The 22,382-nt window shown below is 53.0% G+C and overlaps 1 protein-coding gene across 5 annotated transcripts in view; it reads right to left on the bottom strand.

The window, feature by feature from the left end:
- Nucleotides 1-22,382, bottom strand: part of SEPTIN5 (septin 5) — a 41,425-nt gene continuing 19,043 nt past the window's right edge. For 3 of the 5 annotated variants that reach the window (XM_069871096.1, XM_069871095.1, XM_069871093.1), the window contains exons 2-11: nt 8,244-8,340; nt 7,655-7,741; nt 6,961-7,084; nt 6,654-6,788; nt 5,463-5,580; nt 5,055-5,156; nt 4,102-4,198; nt 2,652-2,787; nt 587-689; nt 1-302 (exon numbers count right to left, since the gene is read on the bottom strand). In XM_069871096.1, the coding sequence (XP_069727197.1) occupies nt 246-302; nt 587-689; nt 2,652-2,787; nt 4,102-4,198; nt 5,055-5,156; nt 5,463-5,580; nt 6,654-6,788; nt 6,961-7,084; nt 7,655-7,741; nt 8,244-8,253 (969 nt within the window). In that variant the 5' untranslated portion in view covers nt 8,254-8,340 and the 3' untranslated portion in view covers nt 1-245. Of the gene's footprint in view, nt 303-586; nt 690-2,651; nt 2,788-4,101; nt 4,199-5,054; nt 5,157-5,462; nt 5,581-6,653; nt 6,789-6,960; nt 7,085-7,654; nt 7,742-8,243; nt 8,341-11,438; nt 11,531-11,568; nt 11,845-22,382 lie in introns of those variants that run through there. The other 2 variants (XM_069871091.1, XM_069871094.1) reach the window with 2 other exon arrangements.

Genomic DNA, 22,382 nt, shown 5'->3' with positions numbered 1-22,382 from the left:
AAAAAAAAAAAAAAAAAGAATAACTATTAAAAAGAAATACACATCAGTAACTGTTAAGTGAACAGCCTCCTCCACAATCCAGCTGACCACAAAGCCAGCATTGCTGCTAATAAATTAGAGGGTGCGGGTGCAGCTCTTGCCCACAAGTCTCTATACAACAGGAAACCATTTCTAAACATCCAGAGCTCTTGCCAGGCCTCAAACCGTCACTGGGGGATTCCCTCCGCCCTCTGAGCACCTGCCTCTCACTGATCCTGCATCTGCTGCTGCATCTTCTGCAGCATCTCTTGCATCCGCCGTAACTGCATGAGACAAAGAAGAGTTAGTCAAACAGGGATTTGCTGTGGCCAGGAGCTGGATCTGCTGTCAAGGGGACCCCTCAGAGTATTCCCTCCTGCTGAGCACTGAGGCATCTCTGGCTGTGGTGGAATGGAGCCACGTTGCCCGGACAGAGGAAGCCACAGCTTTCCCACCCTGTCCTCCATACCAGGGGCCCACGATGGTGGGAGAAGGAAATGAGAGCCCCCGGAAACACCTCAGATTCCAGCTCCAACATCAAGGAGGTGCAGACAGAAATGGCTCTCACCTCCTCATCCTTCATTTTGATCAGCTTCTCTGTCTCCGTGTCTGGTGTTGGCAGAGGCAGGATAGGAATTGGGCTTTCTATCCTGTTGTCCTGAGTCAGCTTGCTAGAGAGATGGAGAGAGGGAAGAAACACAGTCAGTGGTGGTTGAGGCTGGCTGGCTTTGGTGCCACCATGTGATGGAGGTCACTGATGATGATGTGGCAGCAAGCATCCAGCCAGGACTGCACCTGCGGGGCAATCTAGCCCAGAGGTGTGGGATGCACAATGAGACCAAAGTCAATAAAAGTCTTCAAACTTGTGTGTAAGTAACAAAGAAAACCCAAACCAGGCTTACACTGAGAGCAAACCCAGAAAGGGCTGAAATTTCTGACCACCTTTGGCCCTGCACTGGCAAGCTCAGCAGTGACACTTCCAGACCATCTGTTTGGTCCCCTTTGGCTCATCTAGGCGTGTGCCTACACACATACAGAGCATCCACACAAACGATCAGCATCCCGAAGGCAACACAGGCTCATCATGAAAGACAAACCCAGGGAGCAGTTTAATCACTGCAAGCCTGATAATAAAGTCTGCTCTCGTATTCAGGAGGTGGGAGACACGAGAGACAAGAGGCACAGCACAGCAGCACTGCGATGAGGGCTAGTGTGCACATGAGTGCAGGCAGGAGACAGAGGAAGGGGAGACTTTCCTTCAAAAGTCATAGAGGAGTGCTCCAGAGGTGAGAAGGGGGTGGTAGTGGACAAAGATGCTTGGGCTGAAACTGAGAATTCAAGATGCCGCTTGCAGGCATTCACCACTTGGAGTCATCGTTGGCTCATTATTGAGTCAATTCCAACCCTGGAACTCGGAATCTAAACGTCTCTCTAGAGAAGGAGCCTTATCCCATTGCCAAAACCATGCTCTGGCTTTACGAGACTTGTTCACTGGCAATGAACTAGTCATAGCATGAGAAACGGTACCAAACTTCAGCTTTTTTTAAGCTGAGCAATTGCTTTTTCATTATGCTCTTCTTTTAATAGATACATAGCCTACCTAAATTGCAGCTGTGACACTTCTTACAGATCTCTAGCATTTATCATAGTTATTTTTGGACTCTCTATTCTCACTGTTGAAGAAGCCAGGCTTGTCTGCTATGCAAAAGTATTGATATACACTGTGTGAACAGAATGTGCCACCCTGCAGGGCTGTTCCTTGATGAAGTGCAGCCATTTCTGCTCTGTGATGTGGCACGCAGAGCAACCCGCCCTGGCCAGGCAGGAAGTGAAGGGGATGCTTCGTCACAGATGAACCAAGACCTACTTGAACCTGAAATTTGTCACCAGTGTTTCACTAGTGGGAGGGAGAACGGAAAAAAAGAGGTGGCTTTCAAATGAAAAAACTGCCTGTTTTCTCTCTTTTCTGATGATTGTGACTAAAACCACAGCAAATAAAATGCAACAAGAAGACTATGCAGAGCAAGCAATCTCTGGAGATGTATTAAGAGTCTTGTTAATCGCCTGGGCTCTGTTGTCTGAGAAATAGCAGCATCCCAAGGGGCTAGAAGAGGCCATCAGAGGGCCAGAGCACCTCCCATCTGAGGACAGGCTGAGAGAGTTGGGCTTGTTTATACTGGAGAAGAAAAGGCTCTGGGGAGACCTTAGAGCAGCTTCCAGTACTGAAAAAGACCACAGGAAAGCTGGGGAGGGGCTCTTCATCAGGAGTGCAGGGATAGGACAAGGGGGAAAGGTTTTAAGCTGAAAGCAGGAAGATTTAGATCAGATATTAGAAAGAAATTTTTTACTGTGAGGGTGGTGAGACATTAGAAGAGGTTGCCCAGAGAAACTGTGGATGTGCCATCCCTGGAAATGTACAAGGCCAGGTTGGATGAGGTTAACCATGGGTTCCGGCTCCGGAAACACGCTTGGATTTGCTATTTTACTTCCCTTTGCCATTTCCCAGGTCGCAGACCAGCATGTCCCCAGCAGCCCCACAGCCTCCTGACCAACGAGACACCCTGAGAGTGACCCCCAGCTCCGCAGAGAGTGAGACACCACTGCCACTTCCAGCTGCAGTGGTGGGAACCCACCTGGTCATCTGCTGGATGCACTGAGCTCGGTAGTTCTCATAGTGGACATCACAAGTGACATCCTTGAGGTCGTGCATGTGTGTCCGGATCAGCATGTTCCGCAGCTTCACAAAGTCGCAGTGTGCCTGGTTTTCCACTGCAGGAGCAACAACAGAAGAGTGCTTGGATGTCACACCTCACCAGCCCTCTTCAGGGAGCCCCTTCTCACCTCCTGACACCCAAGCAGGACTAAAATTCCCCCAGGGCCCCTTCCTCATCTTCCCCCTGCTCTTCCCCTGGCCCTAGTGCAGGCCTTGATGATGCTCTGCGCTTCTCGACCCCAAGGCCAGGCTGCTGAGGTCACTGTGTTCCCAGGACTTTTTCTGGTTAAGAGGATTAATTAAGCATGTACAGCCCTGAAAGGGGATGCTGCTGCCAGGTACATAGGATGCCACTGTAATCACAGAGAGCCCAGCCAGTGGTGGAGGCAAACTGCTCGTCACTGCAGAATTCAGGACTGACTGAAAGGCCCCTGTAGGCAAACTCAGCCCTGATGGGTAAAGCCACGAGCAGACCGTGGTCTGGAGAATGGGGAGAGCTGCTGTCAGCGCGGGGAGCCAGGCCCCAGACAGCACTGAGGGACTCTGCAGGGAGGGACTGTGGTCAGCAACAGCACGTGCTTGCCATGCTCATGCCCCTTTACCTCTCTGCTGGGCTGGGGGAAGCCGGCTGTGTCAGGCCCAGGGTTTCACAAAGCCGCTGCCGCTGCCAAATGCCAGCACCCCGGCAGACACAGCCCCCCCAGAGCCAGGAGAGAGTAGAGCCAGCAGCCGGGCAGCCCAAGCAGCTGACACCAGCCCACAAGTGCGCGCACACACACTTTTGGGACCTAAAGAGCTTAAAGCAATGCACCAGCACGGGCAAATCGGCAGCAGCAGCAAAAGCCGTTCCAGGGTTACTCTGCACGTGGCCTTCATGGATTTTCTCCCTTTAGAAAGGAAGAAAGTTAGAGACAAACACGTTGTGCATCAGCACAGCCTCCAGCCCAGCAACTCCAGCACATAGAGGAGCGGCAGCAGAGGAGGGAATGCGGGAGGTTTTACGATTCAGCTTGGCTGAGGGCAACGGCTTCTCCCTACAAACTAAAATGGCAATGCCCAGCCTTCCTCCTTAATAAGAACACACATCCTAGAGCACTAAAGCCCAGGTGTTCTTCCACTCACACTGGAGACTCTCTTCTTCACTCCATCATGGTTTCAGAAGCAGGGTGATTGCTACAGGCCTGGTAACAGACCTCCAGAGCAGGTCCCCATGCCTCCCTCTCTACCCTACCTTGTCCCCTCCCACAAGCCAAAGGTGGCTCAGTCACAGCTGTCCCCACGGCCATCCCGGTTGCACATCCCCACCTGTCCTTCCCCCAACCCCTGCCCACCCCTTGCTCACGGTGCTGGCTCCCAGGCACCACGCTTACCTTCCACAATGCCCCAGGGGTAGAGACGTCCCCGGACTCGCTGGCCTTTCGCCTCCACAACTGTGTTACTGCCAATGACAGCAAAAGGCGCGCTCTCCTGGAACGAGAGGCATCGCTGAGCCCAGCTCAGCCCAAGGCTGCCCACAGATTGCTCCTCCGAGGGCCAAGCTCAAGCAGAGATAAACAAGAGGAGGAATGTGCTCATAGGAAAGGCATAGGACATCACAACCCAGTTGCAGAGAAAAGCCTAAGGCGCTGGGATCTGCCGGCAGCCTGATTCCCAGCCTGATGTTCTCAGCTGTCCTGAGAGCACTTGTGTCTCTGCAGGCGCCTGCATCCCTTTTTTGAAGGGAAATTCTACAAGGAAGGAGGCTTGGACACAAAGCAAGTGGGATAATGTAGGCCAAGAGATGTCCAGGCAGGGAGGTAAAGGCTGTGCTCCTCTCTGCTCAGAAGGGAGCCAAAGACCCTTCCACATCTCTGACAGGAGAAATGAAGCCATACTGCATGTGCACACAGGGAAAGCTTTCCTCAGCTTGGGAAAGGATCAGGCCTGGGCTGCTGGGGCCTCCATGCAGGCCTGTATGATCGTGTTGTCTCCATGCCACATCAATCACAAATCGCTGATGGCATCACTTAAAAGCAGATGCTTACAGATGCCGCACAGCCCAGCCTCCATCTTAAACAGACAAACTGGAGTAGACCAAGGAAAGACTGATATGACTGGTGGGAGAGCAGAAGTGCCATGTCTTCATGTCACACTTGAATTCCTGGCATCAGCAAGGCCATAAGCACCTTCTCCAGGCCATCTACCATGTGAGCCAATGCAGGCTGCCCCCTGTGTATCAGTACCACAGGCCTTTGGCACACACAGGGCAGCTCTGGCTCCCTCAAAATCAACCAACATTCTCAGGAACCAGACTCCCCAGTCCTTTGCTGACCAGGTTCCTTACCTTCAGCTCTCTATCTTGCTGCTTGAACTCCTCATCTTCATCAGAGTCACACTCGGGAAACTGGTACACTTTAATGCCAAATTTGTCAATCTCTTCCCGGATCTGCGTCCATGCAAGACAAAACCAAAAGGACACAACACTAAATACAGAAAGGCTGGGATTATTCCTCGTTTGTGCTGCGATGGGTTTGCCAGAGCCTACAGAGAGCAAAAGGATGTGACATTTCTTCTAGAGCTGGCCTCTCCGCAGACACCACTGCCCTTCTCACAGCACAGTGCTGCAGCAACTAGATCTGCAGGTACTGTCTGTAAACACACGCGTCATTTACACTCACATACATCCCTCCCCTCCCTCCTCAGCCCATCCCTGCCCCACTCAGGTGTAGCCCTACAGGAAAAAGCATCTCACCCTCTCTTTTAGCTTCCGGATCTCAGAAGGGATCAGGCAGTCGGCTTTGGCAATCAGGGGCACAATGTTAACCTTCTCATGCAGAGCCTTCATGAATTCAACATCCACAGGCCTCAGCCTGCAGCAGGGACAAGGAGGGACACGGTTAGCAAAGCAACACTGGGCAGCTCCTCCTCCAGCCTCTCCCACCCAGCATGAAGGGAAAAGGACAGCACTGTCACAGGAGCCTGGGGCAGCACCGGGACAGACCTCAGCTGGGCTGTATCTTCAGGAGAGTTGTCTCAGATTAGAATCATAGAATAGATGGAGTTGGAAGGGACCTTAAAGACCATCCAGTTCCAATCCCGGCAATGAGCAGGGACACCTCCCACTGGATCAGGCTGCCCAAGGACCATCCAGCTTGGCACTGAACACCTCCAGGGATGAGGCAGCCACAGCTTCCCTGGGCAACCTGGGCCAGGGCCTCACCACTCTCATCATGAAGAAATTCTTCCTTATGCCTAGTCTAAATCTGCCCCCCTCCAGTTTGTACCCATTGCCCCAGTCCTATCATCACAAGCCTTTGTGAACAGCCCCTCTCCAGCTTTCTTGCAGCCCCTTCAGGTACTGGAAGGTTGCTAGAAGATCTCCTCAGAGCCTTCTCTTTTCCAGGCTGAACAAGCCCAACTCTCCCAGCCTTACACAGAACAGCCTTTTAGCTGCTGACTGCCTCACACAGAAACAGGTTGGATATTCACTCCCTTGCAGGCCAAATACCACCCAGGCCACCACCTGGGGCCTCTCTCTGGCCACCTTCTGCTGCAGGAACCAGCACAGCCCCTCCGGCTGCTCCCCGGTAGGTGGGCACACAAGCCAGCAAGGGGCAGGGACAGAAGGCAACTCAAAACTCCCTTTCCTACCCATCAGTCAGGCTTAGCTAGATAGGAAGACACACATCTGTGTGGCATTATTTCTCCTGATTTCCAGAACAGGCTGCAGGCCTGAGGGAGAAAGCTCTTGCCCAATTACAGTCTGTCGTACCAACGAGGGGGATGGAGGTGGTGTGATGTTCAGCTGAGGGAAAGCATTGTGATGGCTCTTCCCTGGGCCAACAGCCCTGTCCATGTACAAGCCGCTATGGGGCAGTCTTGGGGCACAAGGGTCTTCCCTCCAGACCGAGTCCTACCCTGGTCCTAGAGTGGGGACTCTCACCCATGCCCGAAGGGTGAGATGAAGTAGAGGCAGCAATGCACTCGGTTGTCCTGGATGTTCTTCCGGTTCAGGCCACTCTCATCACGGAAATACTGTTCAAACTGCTGGTCGATGTAGTCGGTGATGGGCTTCCAGCTGGGAAGAGCAATTCAATCAAAACAAACCCATGTGTTTAAGAGGACATTGTCTCCCAGGGACCATGGGGCAGTATCATCCCCTTCCCACTGCCAGACCCCCTTCCTCTAAAGCACCCACAGAAAACAGATGTGGCCAAGCACTAGGAGGAAGGCAGCAGTGGCCTGCTCACCACTCAGTGTTGTTAACAGCATCTCCAAAGCCTGGTGTGTCCACTATGGTCAGCTTCAGCTTGACACCCTTCTCCTCTATGTCCACCGTGTGCTTGACGATCTCCACTGTCTGGTTGATTCTCTCTTTGAATAGGAATGCACAAGTTTAAGCCAGGCAGCAACACTGGAGATCCCTGCTCACACTCATGACAAGCCAGACTTCTCCTTATCACCAAAAACAGGGAGTAACATGGGTTTCCAAGAACCCTGATCATCCTCTAAGGAGCTTCAAGGGAGTGGTACTGTGGGCAGCCAGCAGCAGGCAGGCAGGCTCTGAGAAGATACACAAACCTCTGAAGAGCTCGTAGCCCAGCTGCTCTGAACATTTTGTCCACTCACTTGGTCAGGGGAATCCCTACCACGCTCCAGCACCCAAGAACAAAAGACAAACCTCAACATTTCATCCAAAGGGCTTGTGCTGCTCTGCAGCCTCATCTTCCCTTCGTAGGACAGAAGAGCCCTACAACCAAACCCTTCTTGCTTAAACATCATTCCCTCTGCAACCAGCAAAGGGGAGCAGAGCAACAACCAGCAGAGCTGGGATCCAGCCATGCCTGTAGCTGCTGCTGAAAGCAAGGAACCAATGCACTGGTCCTTCAGACAACCTACACCTGTGGGCACAAGAATTATTTGTCCCCTTTGTCCCCAACTTACCCTCTGCGTTGAGAAGCTTTCTGTCTTTGTAGAGGTCTGTCAGGAACAGGCTATTCACCAGCGTGGATTTGCCCAGACCCGACTCTCCTAATCGACAGAGTGCAAAGGGAGGTGGGAAAAGCAAGCAACATGACCCACTAATTGACTTACAAATGAAACCCTGAGCAAGGCTTTGAATTCTGAGCCAGAGGAAGTGAAAGAAATGAGCTGTCAGAAGCTGTTTATGGGCATGACATTTTTCCAGCAGTGGGAGGACTTTTGCTGCAAGATGTCTCAATCCTTGTTCAAATGTGATTTCCCAGGCTCCTCCATCCTTCCCCCATCCCTGGCTGTCCTTGCCTTCACCACCCAGACCAGGAGGAGAAGCTACACCCAGTGCTCGCTTGAGAGGGCTATGAGTGGTCAGGGATGGCTGGTTCCTCCTGGGGAACTGTCTGACTGCAGCACAGGATGGGGAGCAAAGCAAGGTCTGAGACAAGGACCAGACCAGAGCAAGGGGAGGATCCAGATGCCAAGGTTGTGAGGAGAGCTGGTCCCCTCCATGCACCCACCATGTGGTTCAGCCACTTCCAACCACGGGCAGTCTCACCTGCGACCATCAGGGTGAAGTCGAAACCCTTCTTCACGGATTTCCGATGGACCTGGTTGGGCAGGGTGGCAAAGCCCACGTACTGCTTCTCATGGTCCTGCAGGGCAGAGGTGGACAGAGCAGGTCAGGCTGTGCCACCCCTCCTCCTCCAGTCTCACACAACCACAGGGAGTTGGACTCAAAACACTCCCCAGGCAGAGCTGATGGGTGAAGGAGAGGTCGGTCCCTGCCCTGGCAATGGTGTAGGGCAGGGCACGCACATCCTTTAGGCTCACGAACTTCTGCCCTTCCTACAGTAGGGCATGGAGGATCACCTCTCCCAGCCACAACCCTGCTCAGCTGCTCACGGCAGCCAACACAGCAGCTGACGGCAGCCTCCCAGCATGGAGAGCACAAAGCAAAAGGCACATCCCGCTATTCCAACCAGAAAGCATGTCCGGGGATGCTACTGATACGCAGTCTTCCTAACTGCTTCTCCTGCACAGTCGCAGGCTCCCCTCACAGCAGGATCACCAATGTCATCTCCCCCAGTTCCTTCAGAGCCATTTCTGCAGGTCCCCTCCACGACGGACAGCGCTGGAATCAGCACCCAGGGCTTGTGGCTTTGAGCCGTGTCTAGAGGAAGGCGCAGTGGCTTGGCTTCTGCCTGACCTGAGAGGGGATTATTTCTTGCTGTGTCACAGCCACTCCTGGCTGAGTAAGAGGAAATCCTGAATAATCTCTAGCGTTATTTCTGAAGAGACAGAGTTCAAGGAGCACAGGCAGTGGGAAGATGCAAAATTGTTGGTAACATCAGAGAGATGCTTTTGGTGAGGGTATTACCCATGGTATTGCTGGAGAGCTATCTACTGCCCAACCACCCCCAGGCACAGGCCCCGCCACTGGGTGCTTTCCCCCAGTGTAAAAGCCACAGCGTGGCAAACGCTCTGTACAACCACAGTGATTTCTAGGAGAGACGTGTCCAACAGCACGTTTCACAAGCACACAGCAAACATCCCACAGCCAGGAGCAAACACGCAACCTGTGCTCACCCCAGGGACACACACCCTGCCCACAGCGGGTACCTCCCAAATGGCTCATCTACAGGACTCAGACCTGCTCCAGCCACAGCCCTGGGCTCAGCAGGGATGCTGGTGCTCACGGCCTGGCTGGCTGCAGGGAACTGAGGGCCACACAGCCTCCACCTGAGCCCCTGGGTCTTCACAGCCTGTGTGCCCATGCAGCGCCTTCCCCTGCCAAGGCCCCATCACAGGGGGAAGGTGGGCTTTGACCCTGGCAAACACCTCCCTTTTCACATACTTTGCAAGTTAGGCCCAAGGGGAAGCATCCGTTCACAAATACCTGAGTTAGAACCATCAGAGACTCTGCTTTTCAACATGACTTAAAATAAACACACCTCTGGGATTCACACCACGGGCAAATGTACAGAGCCAGGAGCTCCTCAAAACCAGCCCCAGCTCCCACCTGGCCACCGGTGCCTTCAAGTATACAGCTGCCCTCACCTTGCAGCTCTCTGGCACTGCTTCTCAAGGCACAGCAGGGAAGACCTCTGTTCCTAAGTTTAACTCTCTCTGCTCCTGGGGCACGCACTCAAAAAACCACAAATTATGATCCAGTGTGTTGAGCTTAGGGCAATGCTGACTCTCACTATCTCCATATTGCGAACAGGCAAAGCAGCTCCTCTGCAGCCTCTGGCCGTGTGTCCACGTGTGTGAGCACCCTCAGCCAGCTGGGCTGCAAAGTCCTGGTGGGGACAGACAGCAGGGAGGACACAGAGTCTCCTGCTCCCGGTTTATGGCTGCTTTGGAGCTGCCCACTCAGACCGATAGACCCAGCTGATGGCCATCGCGGCCCAAGGACTCGAATGTTCCATAGCATGGTCGCTGCCTTCAAGAAATTTCGGTTTGGTTTGGGTATGAGACTTGGTCGCTTTTAGCCCTGACAGCAGAGTCACTGTGGGCTCTGGTCTCCCTGACCTCAGCCCCTTGCTAACAAGGCAACACTGTTTCAGCATCTCACAGTCCAAAAAGGCAGGAAGGGACACAGCAAATGAAATTAGAGAGAAGTGGGGAGAATTAGAGAGTGCCCAAAGCGCTGCAATGCCAGCTCAAATGGCTGAGCTAAAAAGTGCTGGCATCCCAAAGCAATGCTGCAGCATCAAGACCCTGTGGTGAAAAGTGACAGCAGGTCTGATGAGGCGGTGCTCTCCCTGGGAATTCAAGCCAAGGAGCAAAACACCCATGGGTTCAAGTCCTGTCCCTGTTGGGGGTAGAAATATTCAGCATCCGTTGCTCAGAGGAGAAGCCGTTCCTGGTATCAAGGTGTCTGCAGGGCTGTCTGTACTGACAAGACAGGGCACACAGCACAGGCTCCATCACTCCTGCCATTCCAGCCCCCTCCTCACCTCCCTGGTGGACATGCTGTTTAAACCAATCCAGATCTCACGTGACTTCACCATTCAGCCTGGGGATAAATGGAGCCTTGATGGGTATACACAGAAGGGGTAAAATTAAACACCGTGGGACCACAAAAAATTGGAAGAATAGTCCCTACCCCAGGTCTGACGTAAACCTCAGAAATGATGGAGCTTGTGATGGGACCCTGGTGCCCCTGCCTCCACTTCTTTGGGGAGCTGGGGCCGTCTCGGTGTTCCAGCCTCCAGCACAAGCTGTCCAGCTCCCTGCTGGGCAGCCTTTCCTCCAGCCCTTCCTCCAGCCCTTCCCCTCTGGCCAGGCACGGCTGTCACATCCGTGCCTGCACGAATCAGTCCAGTGCAGCCCCAGAGGAGAAGCAGATCCTTTGCTTCCTTTCATTGCCAGAAAGCTGCATAAATTCCTAATACAACCAGGCCCCGTGGGATCTCCCATGTACATCTGTTTCCTCGGGCCTGGCACTGAGCTCAGGAGTATCAGCAAAACCACTCGCCCACCAGCATTTGCTGCCGCAAAAAGAAAACCGGCTAGCAGAGCAGAGCGTTAATATGGTAAGACAAACCAGGCTGTGTTTGGGCACAGGCACAGCGCTAACTCCTGCCCTGAGCCCCTTAAAGCACACAAACGCCATTCAGACAGGAATCAGTGCATCAAACAACCGCACAAAAATACGTCACGCACCTCCCAGCTGTCCCTCGTGCCCCTCGACCCTGCTACTGCGGGGCTGCTCCCCTCCTTTCTGTCCCCACCATCTCCCCCTTACCAGCGCCTTTCCGCTCCTCTGCTCCTCAGAGGTCTCATCTTGTGCTGCGCGCGTCTGCTCGGGCACCATCCTCCCCCTCCTGTCCCCGCTGCTCCCTGGCTCGCACGTTGCTATAAATACATCCCCGTACCTTCAGCTTGGGTGGCTGGCTTCGCTGTGCCTGCGTCCGGGGAGAAAGCAGCCGCTCCACTAACCGCTCCTGAATAATGATCGAATCCATAACCGCGGCCGGCGGGACGGACAGCCACCGCGGGCCAAGGAGAAAACCACCCAACCCATGTGTTCCCTCCCAGCCTTGGCTAAATCCATGCGGCAGCCCCCCCGCCTACGCATGCACACACACGCAGGGCTGGCTCAGCTCGCCGCATGGCGAGGCGAGGACGAGAGGCGAGGAAAGAGGAGGCGAACGGGCTCCCACGCCATGGCAGCTGCCTGGGATTTCCTCCCTCCGCCTGTGCTGCAGGAGGAGCTTGCAGCAAGGACAGGACAAAAGCCACCACGGCCACAGGCCAGAGGTGACGCCGCTCGCTCTGCCAGCGTCCCGCGGAGAGGCTGCGCACGTACCAGATGCTGGCTCCTCGAGTCTGACTCCTTTTGTCAGATGGGCTCGTTCAGCTGGGGGATTTCTCAGATATCCTGACTGATGCAGCAGAGACAAAGGTTTCCTACATGGAAACCCGCTCTTGGTGGAAATGTGTTGCTCCCGGCTGTGTGTGTGTGACAGTCTAAAGGGTACGGAAAGCTCCCAAAAAGCTGGATCCAAACTTAAACCTCAGATCCTGGTCCTGGCTGACGTGGCTTTGCCTCCACGTGGTGCGGGTCCATCTGTTTTCTAGTCAGGACTACACTGCAGCCTCATCTGAGAGTCCAATTGGAATGGCAGCTGATGTATTCTGGGTCTTACAGCAACCATTCAAGCTTTGAAGACATTTCAAAATAGAAAAGTATCCACGTATTTGTTAAGCACAAGCACCCAGCCCTGGAAGAGTCCAGCATGCAGAGAAAAATCATTCACACCTCAAATCTGGATTCTGAACCTACCTATAAGATCTGCTCTCCAGCTTTTCTGTGCAGCCATAGGAACAGAACAGGCACTTAAACTGACAGAAGCTCATATAATCACATCATTCCAGAAACTGGCGGGTTAATATCACAGCACATATAATTAAGTCACACGAGACAGCAACACTGGCAGTGCTGGAGGAACCTGCCACTGGCCACACAGGTTCCTGAGCAGCTTTCTGCTCACAAACAGGGAAGGACACAGGCTGATGCCGCACTCCTGCTTCGCTCCCAGACACAGCCCCTCCTGCTTCTCCAGGAACCACAAGTCTCTGGCAGTGGCTCTCAAGAGACCAGCAGGGTCTGCTCTGGTCACCTCAGGCCACATCCAGGGCCCCCACCACGCACCCCAAGGGTGGATGACACCAGGTTCTGCTAGGAGGTACCAAGTTACTGCAAGGTCACTAGTGGCCTGGAGGGTGGGAGCAGCTGTGAGACCAGAAAGGTCACAGAAACACAGCACAGGCTGGAAAAAAACAGGAAAGAGGGGAAAAGAGCAGTGTTTTATCTATGCCACCATCCTGCATGCTGAGGAAAGGCAACCTCAGAAGCTGCAGGCACAAGGTCCTAAAGGCTGAGAAAAATAAGTGGAGGAGAACTGGGAAATGCTCCTGGAGCAGGAAAACTCCTGCCATACGGCAGCTGTCTTATCGAATGCATGAGGCCCTTTCCCAAACCAGCCTGCTCTGCCAGCAGCATCCTCAAATTACACCCATTGGATTTTGTTCCCAAGCATTTCTGCATGTAACAGTCAAGAAAAAGGCCTGGACTGAGATCCATGTGTGACACAGACTGCAACCTCGCAGAACACGTTCGCGTTCGGTGGCTCTACCCCTGCTTTGCAGCACTGTTGTGTTCCTCTGGGAGACAATAATCATACAACACCCTCCCAGCCCAGTGGCAGGTCAGGCCATGCTCATGACACTGGTTTTGTCTCCTAGATTCACGATACATAGTCCCTGCTTGCCTGCAGGGACTCCACCACCAGGGTCTGCAGGTTGAGCATGACTGAGGAACAATGAAGGTACCACTCTGTCTGCACTGGGCACACCAAAGATGCATCCAAACTGACTTGAGATAACATAGAGTTTGGACCAGTCCTCCCACACCATGAACCACAATAGCTGCAAGCAAACCCTCTCCAACTCCCATGAATTCTTATGGCTTGGTAAACCCTTGTCTGGGGACCACAGGCCACATGGCCACCAACCACAAGCATCTTCCCTGGGTACATGTAGACATGCTGTGTCCCCATGAGCCCACTGCACCAAATCAGAGCATTCTTCTGAGCTGGGATCACAGATGAAGTCAACAGTGATTTGGTCGCAACTAAACCACAGTGTTGTTTATGGCCACAGGAGCCGTGCTGACAGTGCAGAGAGGAACAAGGAGCTACTGTCTCCTGAGTGCCTTGAGTTCTCATACATCACACTCACTCTCAGGACTGGCAGCCAGGGAGGAACTCCAGCCAAGAAGCCTGGGAAAGCAGGGCAGATAAGGAAAAGAAAGCTAGAAGGGTAGGTGTTAGCTATGGAGAGCATCTTAAGACTGCATGGTCAATGCTACAGCTTTCAAAACACTGAGGATCCCATACTCAGTCCCCGCTACCTCTCCTGTGGATGATCATCTTGGCTTCTTTTGTATCTGTCAGATGTGCCACAGGGGACACACAGAGCCATTGGCATAAACCCTGTCCTGCTCCTCCAGCAAGAAATCTGATGTCTGACACCCTTAAAAGAGGAAAAGTAGCCCACAGGATCTCTCACGCATGCTGCACGGTAAAGCTCAGCAAGGAAACGCACATCTTTGCCCCTTCAAGATCTAGAGCAAACACGAAGTGTTTTCTCCCACTGGTCTGTGGGCCTTGGGCACCTCTAAACTCTTCTCCAGGCAGGAATTAACAGGTAACAGCAGCAGCTCAGGGGTGAAGCTAGCGGCAGAATCCAGGTCCCTCTCTGTCAGAGCAGAGCTCTGCTCAGTTCCAACCCCCTGATGGCTCAGCAAGGGAAAAGCAGACTGGGGGTACACCGAGCCCGAGCCCCCCAAAATGCTATTTGTCAAACTGTGACAGCAAGAAAGGAAGACGAAAACCAGTCACTGAGTGCTGCAGGGCACATCCCAGCCCCTCTGGGCTGCTGCTGTTGAGCACTTGCTTACTAACAAGGGAGGAAGGACAGAGCCAAACTGCGCACCCATGGCTCTCTCCTTTGGCTTGTAAAAGCTGGTTTGGGGCAAGCACAGCCTCGAGGATGCTCTGGGCAGGGGATCAGCACGAGTGGGAAGAGCTGTGGCCCAGCACTAGCAGCAATGGAGCAATGTCCTGTTTCTCCCTTTGTTAGAGGGCATTTCTAGACTGCAGTGCTGAAGACGGGCTCTGAGAAGAGGAGAGAAAAGACATTTCATGTATTGAGACACTCCCCAGCAGCAGCCCAGCAGCCTTGTGAGGGCGGTGGGGACGAACCCCCAGGCTGCTCTCCACAGCGCCAGCCCAGCAAGCAAGGAACAAGGAGCTGCGCGTCACTAATGTTCCTAATCGAAGGCAGACGCAGGGCTGTGCTGTTGCACAGTCATCAGAGCTTGAAGCCAGACACCCACTAAAGAAACACCCATCGCTCAGGACCAGCAGCAATGACAGGCAGAGACCAGCCACGCAGAGCTCAGCTGTAAAAAAACAGGCAAAACCAATGGGAGGATGAGCAAGGAGAACCCAGCACAGATCAGAGATGGGGATGGGGACAGGGAGAGGAAATTCTGTCCCCAGCTAAATTTAACACCACCCTGGCTGGGCACCAGCCACAAGCAGAGCCCCACACACCTTCCTCCTGGCAGCACCGAGCTCCCATCACAGCGAAGCTTTCTCTTCGACAGCCTCCAGGCTCAGCCTTTTGCATGGGCTTGGCCGAGAGGATCAGCTCTGAGCAGCAAAGATAGGACAAATGGGAACTAAATGGAGAGGTCCATGTGAGGAGACCTCTCCCCCCACATCAACCAGAGCACCCAGGGGAAGGGGAGTGAGGGGAAGCAGGACAGTGTAGGGGAACACACCCCACCAGCTGGGAGGAAGGTCTGGCAGAGACCTGGTTTCTGGCAGAGATGCCATGGGCTAAAGACTGAAGCCCTCAGGCTCCATCCTTGGTGAACAACCTGCTGTGCGACACGGAAGGAAAATCTTCAGAATGGTCTAGGAGGACGCTTTTGAGCGGCATCCTCAGGGACACACCTGGCCAGCCTGGCCTGTGCAGAGTGAAGTGCCTTAGCAGTGTCAGCACAGTCACATCACAGCAGTTATGTTGTTTCCCCTGAAGCAGACAAAGCTATTTTCAGAATTCTCCACAGAAGGGAAATTTGGATCCCGGCTACTTTCTACTGGGACAGGAAGGGCACTTCCAGCGGAGCTGTTTGTTCGAGTCAAATAGGCAGTATACCCATTCCCTGCTTGGACCAGGGCAACGGAGACTGAGGAGCTGTAGATGCCTTCCCTGTGGGTGACCTACTGGGAACCTCCATGGCTCAGTCCTGCTTTGCCACTGCCTGAAATGTCACTGCTGACAACAGGCTTGTGAATCTCACGGGTGTCACAAGGTTTGGACTCCGCTGCTCTGTCACCAGCAGAGCTGCACACTCAACCTGACCCAAGAGAAAATGCTTTGTTGATCTAAACTCTGCTGTTTAATTTAACCTTGAACTTGCAAGCACGGCTCTAGGTAAGTGGTTGCTGGGAACATCAGAGCCCTGACACTTTAGCCAGGCTTCATCCTTTGCTGCTCAGGGAAAAGCAAGAAACGAGACCAGTGCTGCAGAAATCCCAAAGCACTGGATTAATCGGTAAATACAGTGCCATGAACACAAATCAACACAGCAAACAGATCTGTCTTTTCTTTTACCTAGCCTGCAGGTCAAGCTTTAATTTCCGCTCAAGGATCACTGCTGCTTTGTTACATAATCCCTCCAGAAACCTATCAAATTCCATTTTAAAGGTATTTGTGCTCCCTGCTTCCATTTGAAGTACTGCACGCTTCCCAAGAGGCACCATTTGACTCACACGATGCCTCCACTTCCAGTTCTGAAAAAGGACCAACGACTACAAATTGCCTTGCGCTTGTTCAGACCGGTGAGTCCTTCGGGAGCAAGTTCACAGCTCTTATCACTCCTGGCTCCTCTGTTCATCCTTTAGGATAATCTGCAAACTGTAACATATTGGGCAGACGTGGAGCTGCCTGGAACTCTTCCACACAACGCTGGATCACTCCCCTCTCCACAGAAGCACAGGAGGAGCCACTTCCAGCCAGACATTCCCTGGTGCCGTTCCGATGTGTTCCATGTGAGGGGGAAGCTGGCCCGCAGAAGAGTGGGTCCCATGGGGATGGGGCTCCATTTCTGAGCAGAGAGCTCCACCACAGCTCCTTCTCATCAGGACCAGACAGAAAACAAGGTGCAGATCAAAGCCACAACCCTTGTTGCTTCCACCTCACATAGAGGTGCCGGTGCTGGTGACCCTAATTGCCAGCACACTCAAAAAACCCCCAAAACTTTAGCAAAGGACAGAGCTTCCCCAGTTTAGCCAGTTCAGAAAGGAGGAGGAACCAGCAGTGCAGGAAGGTCTGTAGCAGTCTCTCAGCTTTACCAGCGCTCATCTTTCCCTCTGCTTCATCTTCCCGCTCTGCAGCACAAATAAGGCTTAAAAAGATTCTCTGCTTCTCGACTCAGCCCAGAGAGAGGCAGACTGGGAAGTTGGGAACAGGAATGCTTGGGAAACAAACAGATACATATTGCTCCATGTCACAAAAACCAGTGGGGCCAGGAGCGTTTGGAGAGAGAGAGAGGAAAGTAACAGTGAATTATCATCAGAAATGGAAGGGCACTGTTACTCTAGTTCCGAAGGTCTCCATCCAAACAAGAGCACCAGCAAGTTTTGGAAACTCTTGATGCACATCAACACATACAAACAGAAGAAGGTTGGGACAGGGTCCTACAGCAGGTCGACTTTAAAGTTACAGGTAGTGGTCCCAATCCTGCGATCCTTACTCACCGAGTAGTCCCATTGAAATAGAAACAACTGCTCACGTGAGTAAGGGATGCAGGATCAGGCCTGTCTACCAAAGAATCTAAATCCCACACCGGAGAGGACATCACAGCCTCTAAGCATCCCAAGACACTCACACCTGGTCCAGGGCATCACCATGGAAGACAGTCCAGGCTGGGACATCACGGCACACTGAACAGGGGCCATAGAGAGCAAGGCAGTGGACAAATAAGGCTGGAAAAGGGATGCTCCATCCAAGCAGGGATGCTGCTGGTTCATCTCCAGTACACCCATTTCATGGACACTGCCAGCTGTGCAAGGAGGTTTTTCTTAACCCTGCTGTCCTTGCAGCAGGCTCTTGAAAACAATATTAGGAGAACACAAGCCAACTGTTTTGGAGCAGTTCCCAGCCTCTGGCTGGGGCTCCCAGCTACAATTAACATAACTTCAGGAGTAGCTGATGCCCACAAGAGAGGAGAATGAGCCCTGTCTTAGCTAATTTTTAATTCCGTTAGTTAAGGGGAAAAAAGGCAGCACTATAAAGCAACCTTCAGTCCTAGGAGGCACTCATGGAGAGGAATAACCCCAACAAGCCCTGCAGACTAGCCTGCCCAGCGCTGAGCCCTGCGTCAGGACTAGTGTCTGTCTTTGCAGATGGATAATTAGATTCCCTTTCCATTTCCCTTTTCCTCCTGATGGTTCCTCTGGCTGGCAGCTCCCCCGCAGCCGCACACGATGCAGCAACATTAGTCAGAGGGAAATTCTGCTCCCTTCCTTCCCTGGATGTTGCTCTTGGTTCGATATAAACAGCAGAGGGAACTGTGCAACAGTTTGAGTATTTGTCCTTTTCAGCCTGGCAAACCCGGCTTTCCCTCCCACACCTGCTCCCTGCCCCTTCTCCCCACATGACACAGAAAACAACTGTGATGCTGCTGGCAATTGGAAGCAATTAGTTAATAGCAGGAATAAGCAATCAGCTGCACTGGGGCTGCAGCACACTGGTTTATGAGCAGCGGTGCAAAACACTCCTTTTGGGTAGGGACTGAAAAAACACCCCTGATGATCAGGAATGGTGTGAGGTGCTCTTGCATTAAGATCATAACCCTCTCCTGCAGGAAATGGAACCTGAAAGAGAGACAGAGCAACCATGAATCTGGGAAAATCAATGCAGAGCTGCCTCTGTCACAGCAGTGAGTGCCCAGATGAAGCATTCATGGAGATCCTCACTGAGCCTACAGGAGGTCTGTCCTTCTTCCCTGCCACCAAGCAGTGGCTCTCGGGGAAGCAGAGCTGGTGTCTGCAGCCCTGATGTTTGCAAAAGCATCCCCAGGACCTACAGAGATGCAGAGACACACCATCTCCTCCTGAAAGAGGGCAGCAGAGGAGCAGTTGTCCTGCTGAGATTTATGGCTACCCAACAGACCTCTCCATACAGGTGAAGCTGGCAACGAAACTGGTGAAGGGGCTGGAGAACAGGCCTTAGGAGGAGCGGCTGAGAGAGCTGGGGGTGTTTAGCCTGGAGAAGAGGAGGCTGAGGGGAGACCTCATTGCTCTCTACAACTACCTGAAAGGAGGTTGTGGAGAGGAGGGAGCTGGCCTCTTCTCCTAAGGGACAGGGGACAGGATGAGAGGGAATGGCCTCAAGCTCCGCCAGGGGAGGTTCAGGCTGAACATTAGGAAAAAAATTTTCATTGAAAGGGTCATTGGGCACTGGAACAGGCTGCCCAGGGAGGGGGTTGAGTCACCTTCCCTGGAGGGGTTTAAGGGATGGGTGGATGAGGTGCTGAGGGACGTGGTTTAGTGTTTGATAGGAATGGTTGGACTCGATGATCCGGTGGGTCTTTTCCAACCTGGTGATGCTATTATTCTATGAGATGTAGAGACTGAGTCTTTATTCAGAGATGACCGGTCAGTTCTGACCTCTCTTACTCTGCAACGTACCGTGCTCTCCACAAGCAATGTCCTGAGCCCGTGCAGAGCACTCGCAGCCACTGAGATTTCATCCAGCAGCTCCGCGCCACTGCCTGGGCTGGGCAGTTCCTACTCTGCACCCGGCTTCAAAAACCAAACTGCTGCCTGCCCCAGGGAGGGGGCTTTGAAAAGCCTTTTGGAAGATGAAGAAAAGGTAAACACTGCAAGGCAGCAAACGGCTGTGCTAGTCCTACGCTTCAAAGACCGTGCGATATTTTTACAGCCTAAGTCTGGTGCAGCTCAGGCCAACAGCAAGAGGCTGGAGACCACGACTGTTGCCCAGGTCCCCGTGTCTGTGCAGACTTGGCTCCCTGCACCCTGCCAGCGCAGACACCGAGGCTGTGTCTGGGGAGACACTGTCAGAATAATCAAAAAGAGAATCAAGAGATGCTCACCAACACCTTGCTTTCCCCTTCTCCCCCACCTACTTGCTCCAGCAAACACTAAGCCTGGTTACACCTCTGCTGCACAACTCAGCGCTTCTCTGTGTCCTGCAGCCTGACTGGAAATTCACGTTGTGTTGAACACTGTGCTGATGGGCGAAAACTTGCAGTCACTGAATATCTAAATCAACCTGTGCTGTCAAAGGGAATTTAAACAAAGTTTCTTCCAGGCTTAAGAGCAGTAGTCAGTAACTGCTGAGAGTTACTTCTCCCTAACAAAGATGCTGACAGGTAGGTAAATAGTACAAATAGTTAGTCTGAGTTTGCAGTGAAAAAGGCCACTTTGGATAGAGAAATATCTGGCTCAGAGTCTCTGCTGCACACCAGACAGCTACCTTTGCCATTCCGTAATGCAGGTGTGATGTGCAAGCTCTGGAACTCACAGTAAGGATGCCCATATGGATTATTTACCAATATTGATAGACATTGACAGGTCCTGATGGCTCTGTGGTATCCAGATGAACACCCTGTCTACAGAAAACACTGCAGCTTACCAGGCTGGCTCAGCAATCGCAGTGCTCTACAACAGAGAGGTGACACCAGGGAGCTCAGCGCAGAGCCATGAGCCTCAGTCTGCTTCGGTCTGGCCCTAAACTTCATCAGCAGTTTTGCAGCAATGAGAGATTCCCACTAACCGCTGAGATGATGCCATCTGTTTCCACTTACGTGCTGGCTTGAAGGAGAAGCTACAGAGCAAAGGACTCCAGGGAGACTTTGCTCTCCTGAGCACTCAGGGACTGAATAGCCGGCCAGTTGGGATAGACACAGTCTGGATTCACCCTCCCCAGAGCAACCTTGCACCTCCCTCCCGTACAAAGTACAGGGCAGGGCAGCCCTCCCATTTGGGTTTGTGATCTAGCTCTGTCATACACCCACCCACAGGTCACTTCCCAGTGGGCACAGAGAAATTTCTCCCAGCAAACAGCACGACTGCCCTGACTTACTGCTCTGGATGGCACCACTCACACTTCTTGGTCTGCCATCTACAAAGCCAAAAGGAATTTGTCACTGATAAGCCAGGATCCCCGAATTACCAAGTGCTCTTTCTTCCTGTGTCAGGGTCCTGCAGAGACCATGCTGTGCAGAAAAATCTTGCCTTAGACCCCTTTTTCATGTACTAATTCTTATGTATGTGCTGCTTGGGACAACCACGTACCCACCTGCCCCAGAAGGGGTAAGATGTGCCAGCGGTGCCTGCACAGCCCCAGCCAGCACACAAGCACAGGCCAGCACGGAGATAAAAACAGCTGCTGGGAGGACTCTGCTGCCTCATTTTACTGGTCACACCTGCCTTGGGAGGGACAACAGCCCTCTTAAGCAAGAGGAGGTTTCATGCCTTCAAACAGATTGCTTAATTCTTAGCAATTTGAGTTCAGCAACTGCTCTTTTCCTGTGGTTGCTGCTTCCTCTCTGAGCACACACAGTCTTTTTCAGAGCCAGAAGAGACACGGAGCTCCTCTCAGCCTGCCCTCGGGCCCTGCAGTTCCTCTCAGCAATTCCTCCCTTCAGAAGCGTTGGTGCCTGTTATTCACAACCATGACAGAGAGCAGCAGAACCAAACACACACTAAGTTCTTCTTTCCTTCCCAGCAGAAACTTCCTAGTCTTGCTTGGAACGAGCTGAAGCGAGTTTTCCTGGAGAACACTGCTCTTGGGTGAGAAAGGATGAAATATCACAACAAAACAAGAACAAAAGGCAGCAGCAGCAAGAAGCTCGACAAAACTGCCACAAAATCAAAAGCCTAGAGCATCCTACACGGCTTCACAGAGGGGATCCTTCCCAACATGATCTCACCCTAGTGTCCCAACCCCATCCACAGCCTCTCAGCCCATCTGTGGTTTCACATACCCTCCCACCCCTGCTCTGGAGAGGGCAGCTGCGAAGCAGCCAGCAGGCACCTCCTGCAGGTACCGCCACACTAAGCCCCGGAGAACAGGCAGCGGAGAGGAACCCCAGGGGACAGACCACAAGCAGTCCCGCTCAGGCCCGCTCTGCTGAACTCTAGCCAGAAGATACTTCTCCTCAAAGCCACAGATACAGTGACATTGCCATCCCAATCCATTACAGCTCTGTCCCAGCCACTCTGAAGCTGCTCCTGGGGACTTGGTGCGTTGTAGGGAACACAGTCAGCCTGTAGCCACAGCTTCAGGCCACACACATGGCACAGAGCAGCCAGGCTGCTGAACACCTCTCCTCAGCAGCCAGGAGAGTCCTGCCTCCTGCAGCTACTCAGCCCACCCAGCAAAGCTTGTGCTCGAGCAAGCAGGACCTGCTGCAAAGCCCTCCCACAGTGAAGGAAGAACCCACCACCGTGCCACCAGGCTGCTGGTTAGCCCTGAACTGGGGGGAGGCCTAAGCCACGCAGCAGGGCTGGGCACAGAGCCCTGTGTTAGCATCCCAGCTCCAGGGCTGACAAACCACCCGCTGAAGCGCCTGGTACAAAGG

Source organism: Phaenicophaeus curvirostris, chromosome 17 (genome assembly GCF_032191515.1).
Source record: "Phaenicophaeus curvirostris isolate KB17595 chromosome 17, BPBGC_Pcur_1.0, whole genome shotgun sequence".
Classification (NCBI taxonomy): domain Eukaryota; kingdom Metazoa; phylum Chordata; class Aves; order Cuculiformes; family Cuculidae; genus Phaenicophaeus; species Phaenicophaeus curvirostris.
The sequence above is the reverse complement of the archived record's forward strand: the minus strand, read 5'-3'. Positions and strand labels throughout refer to the sequence as shown.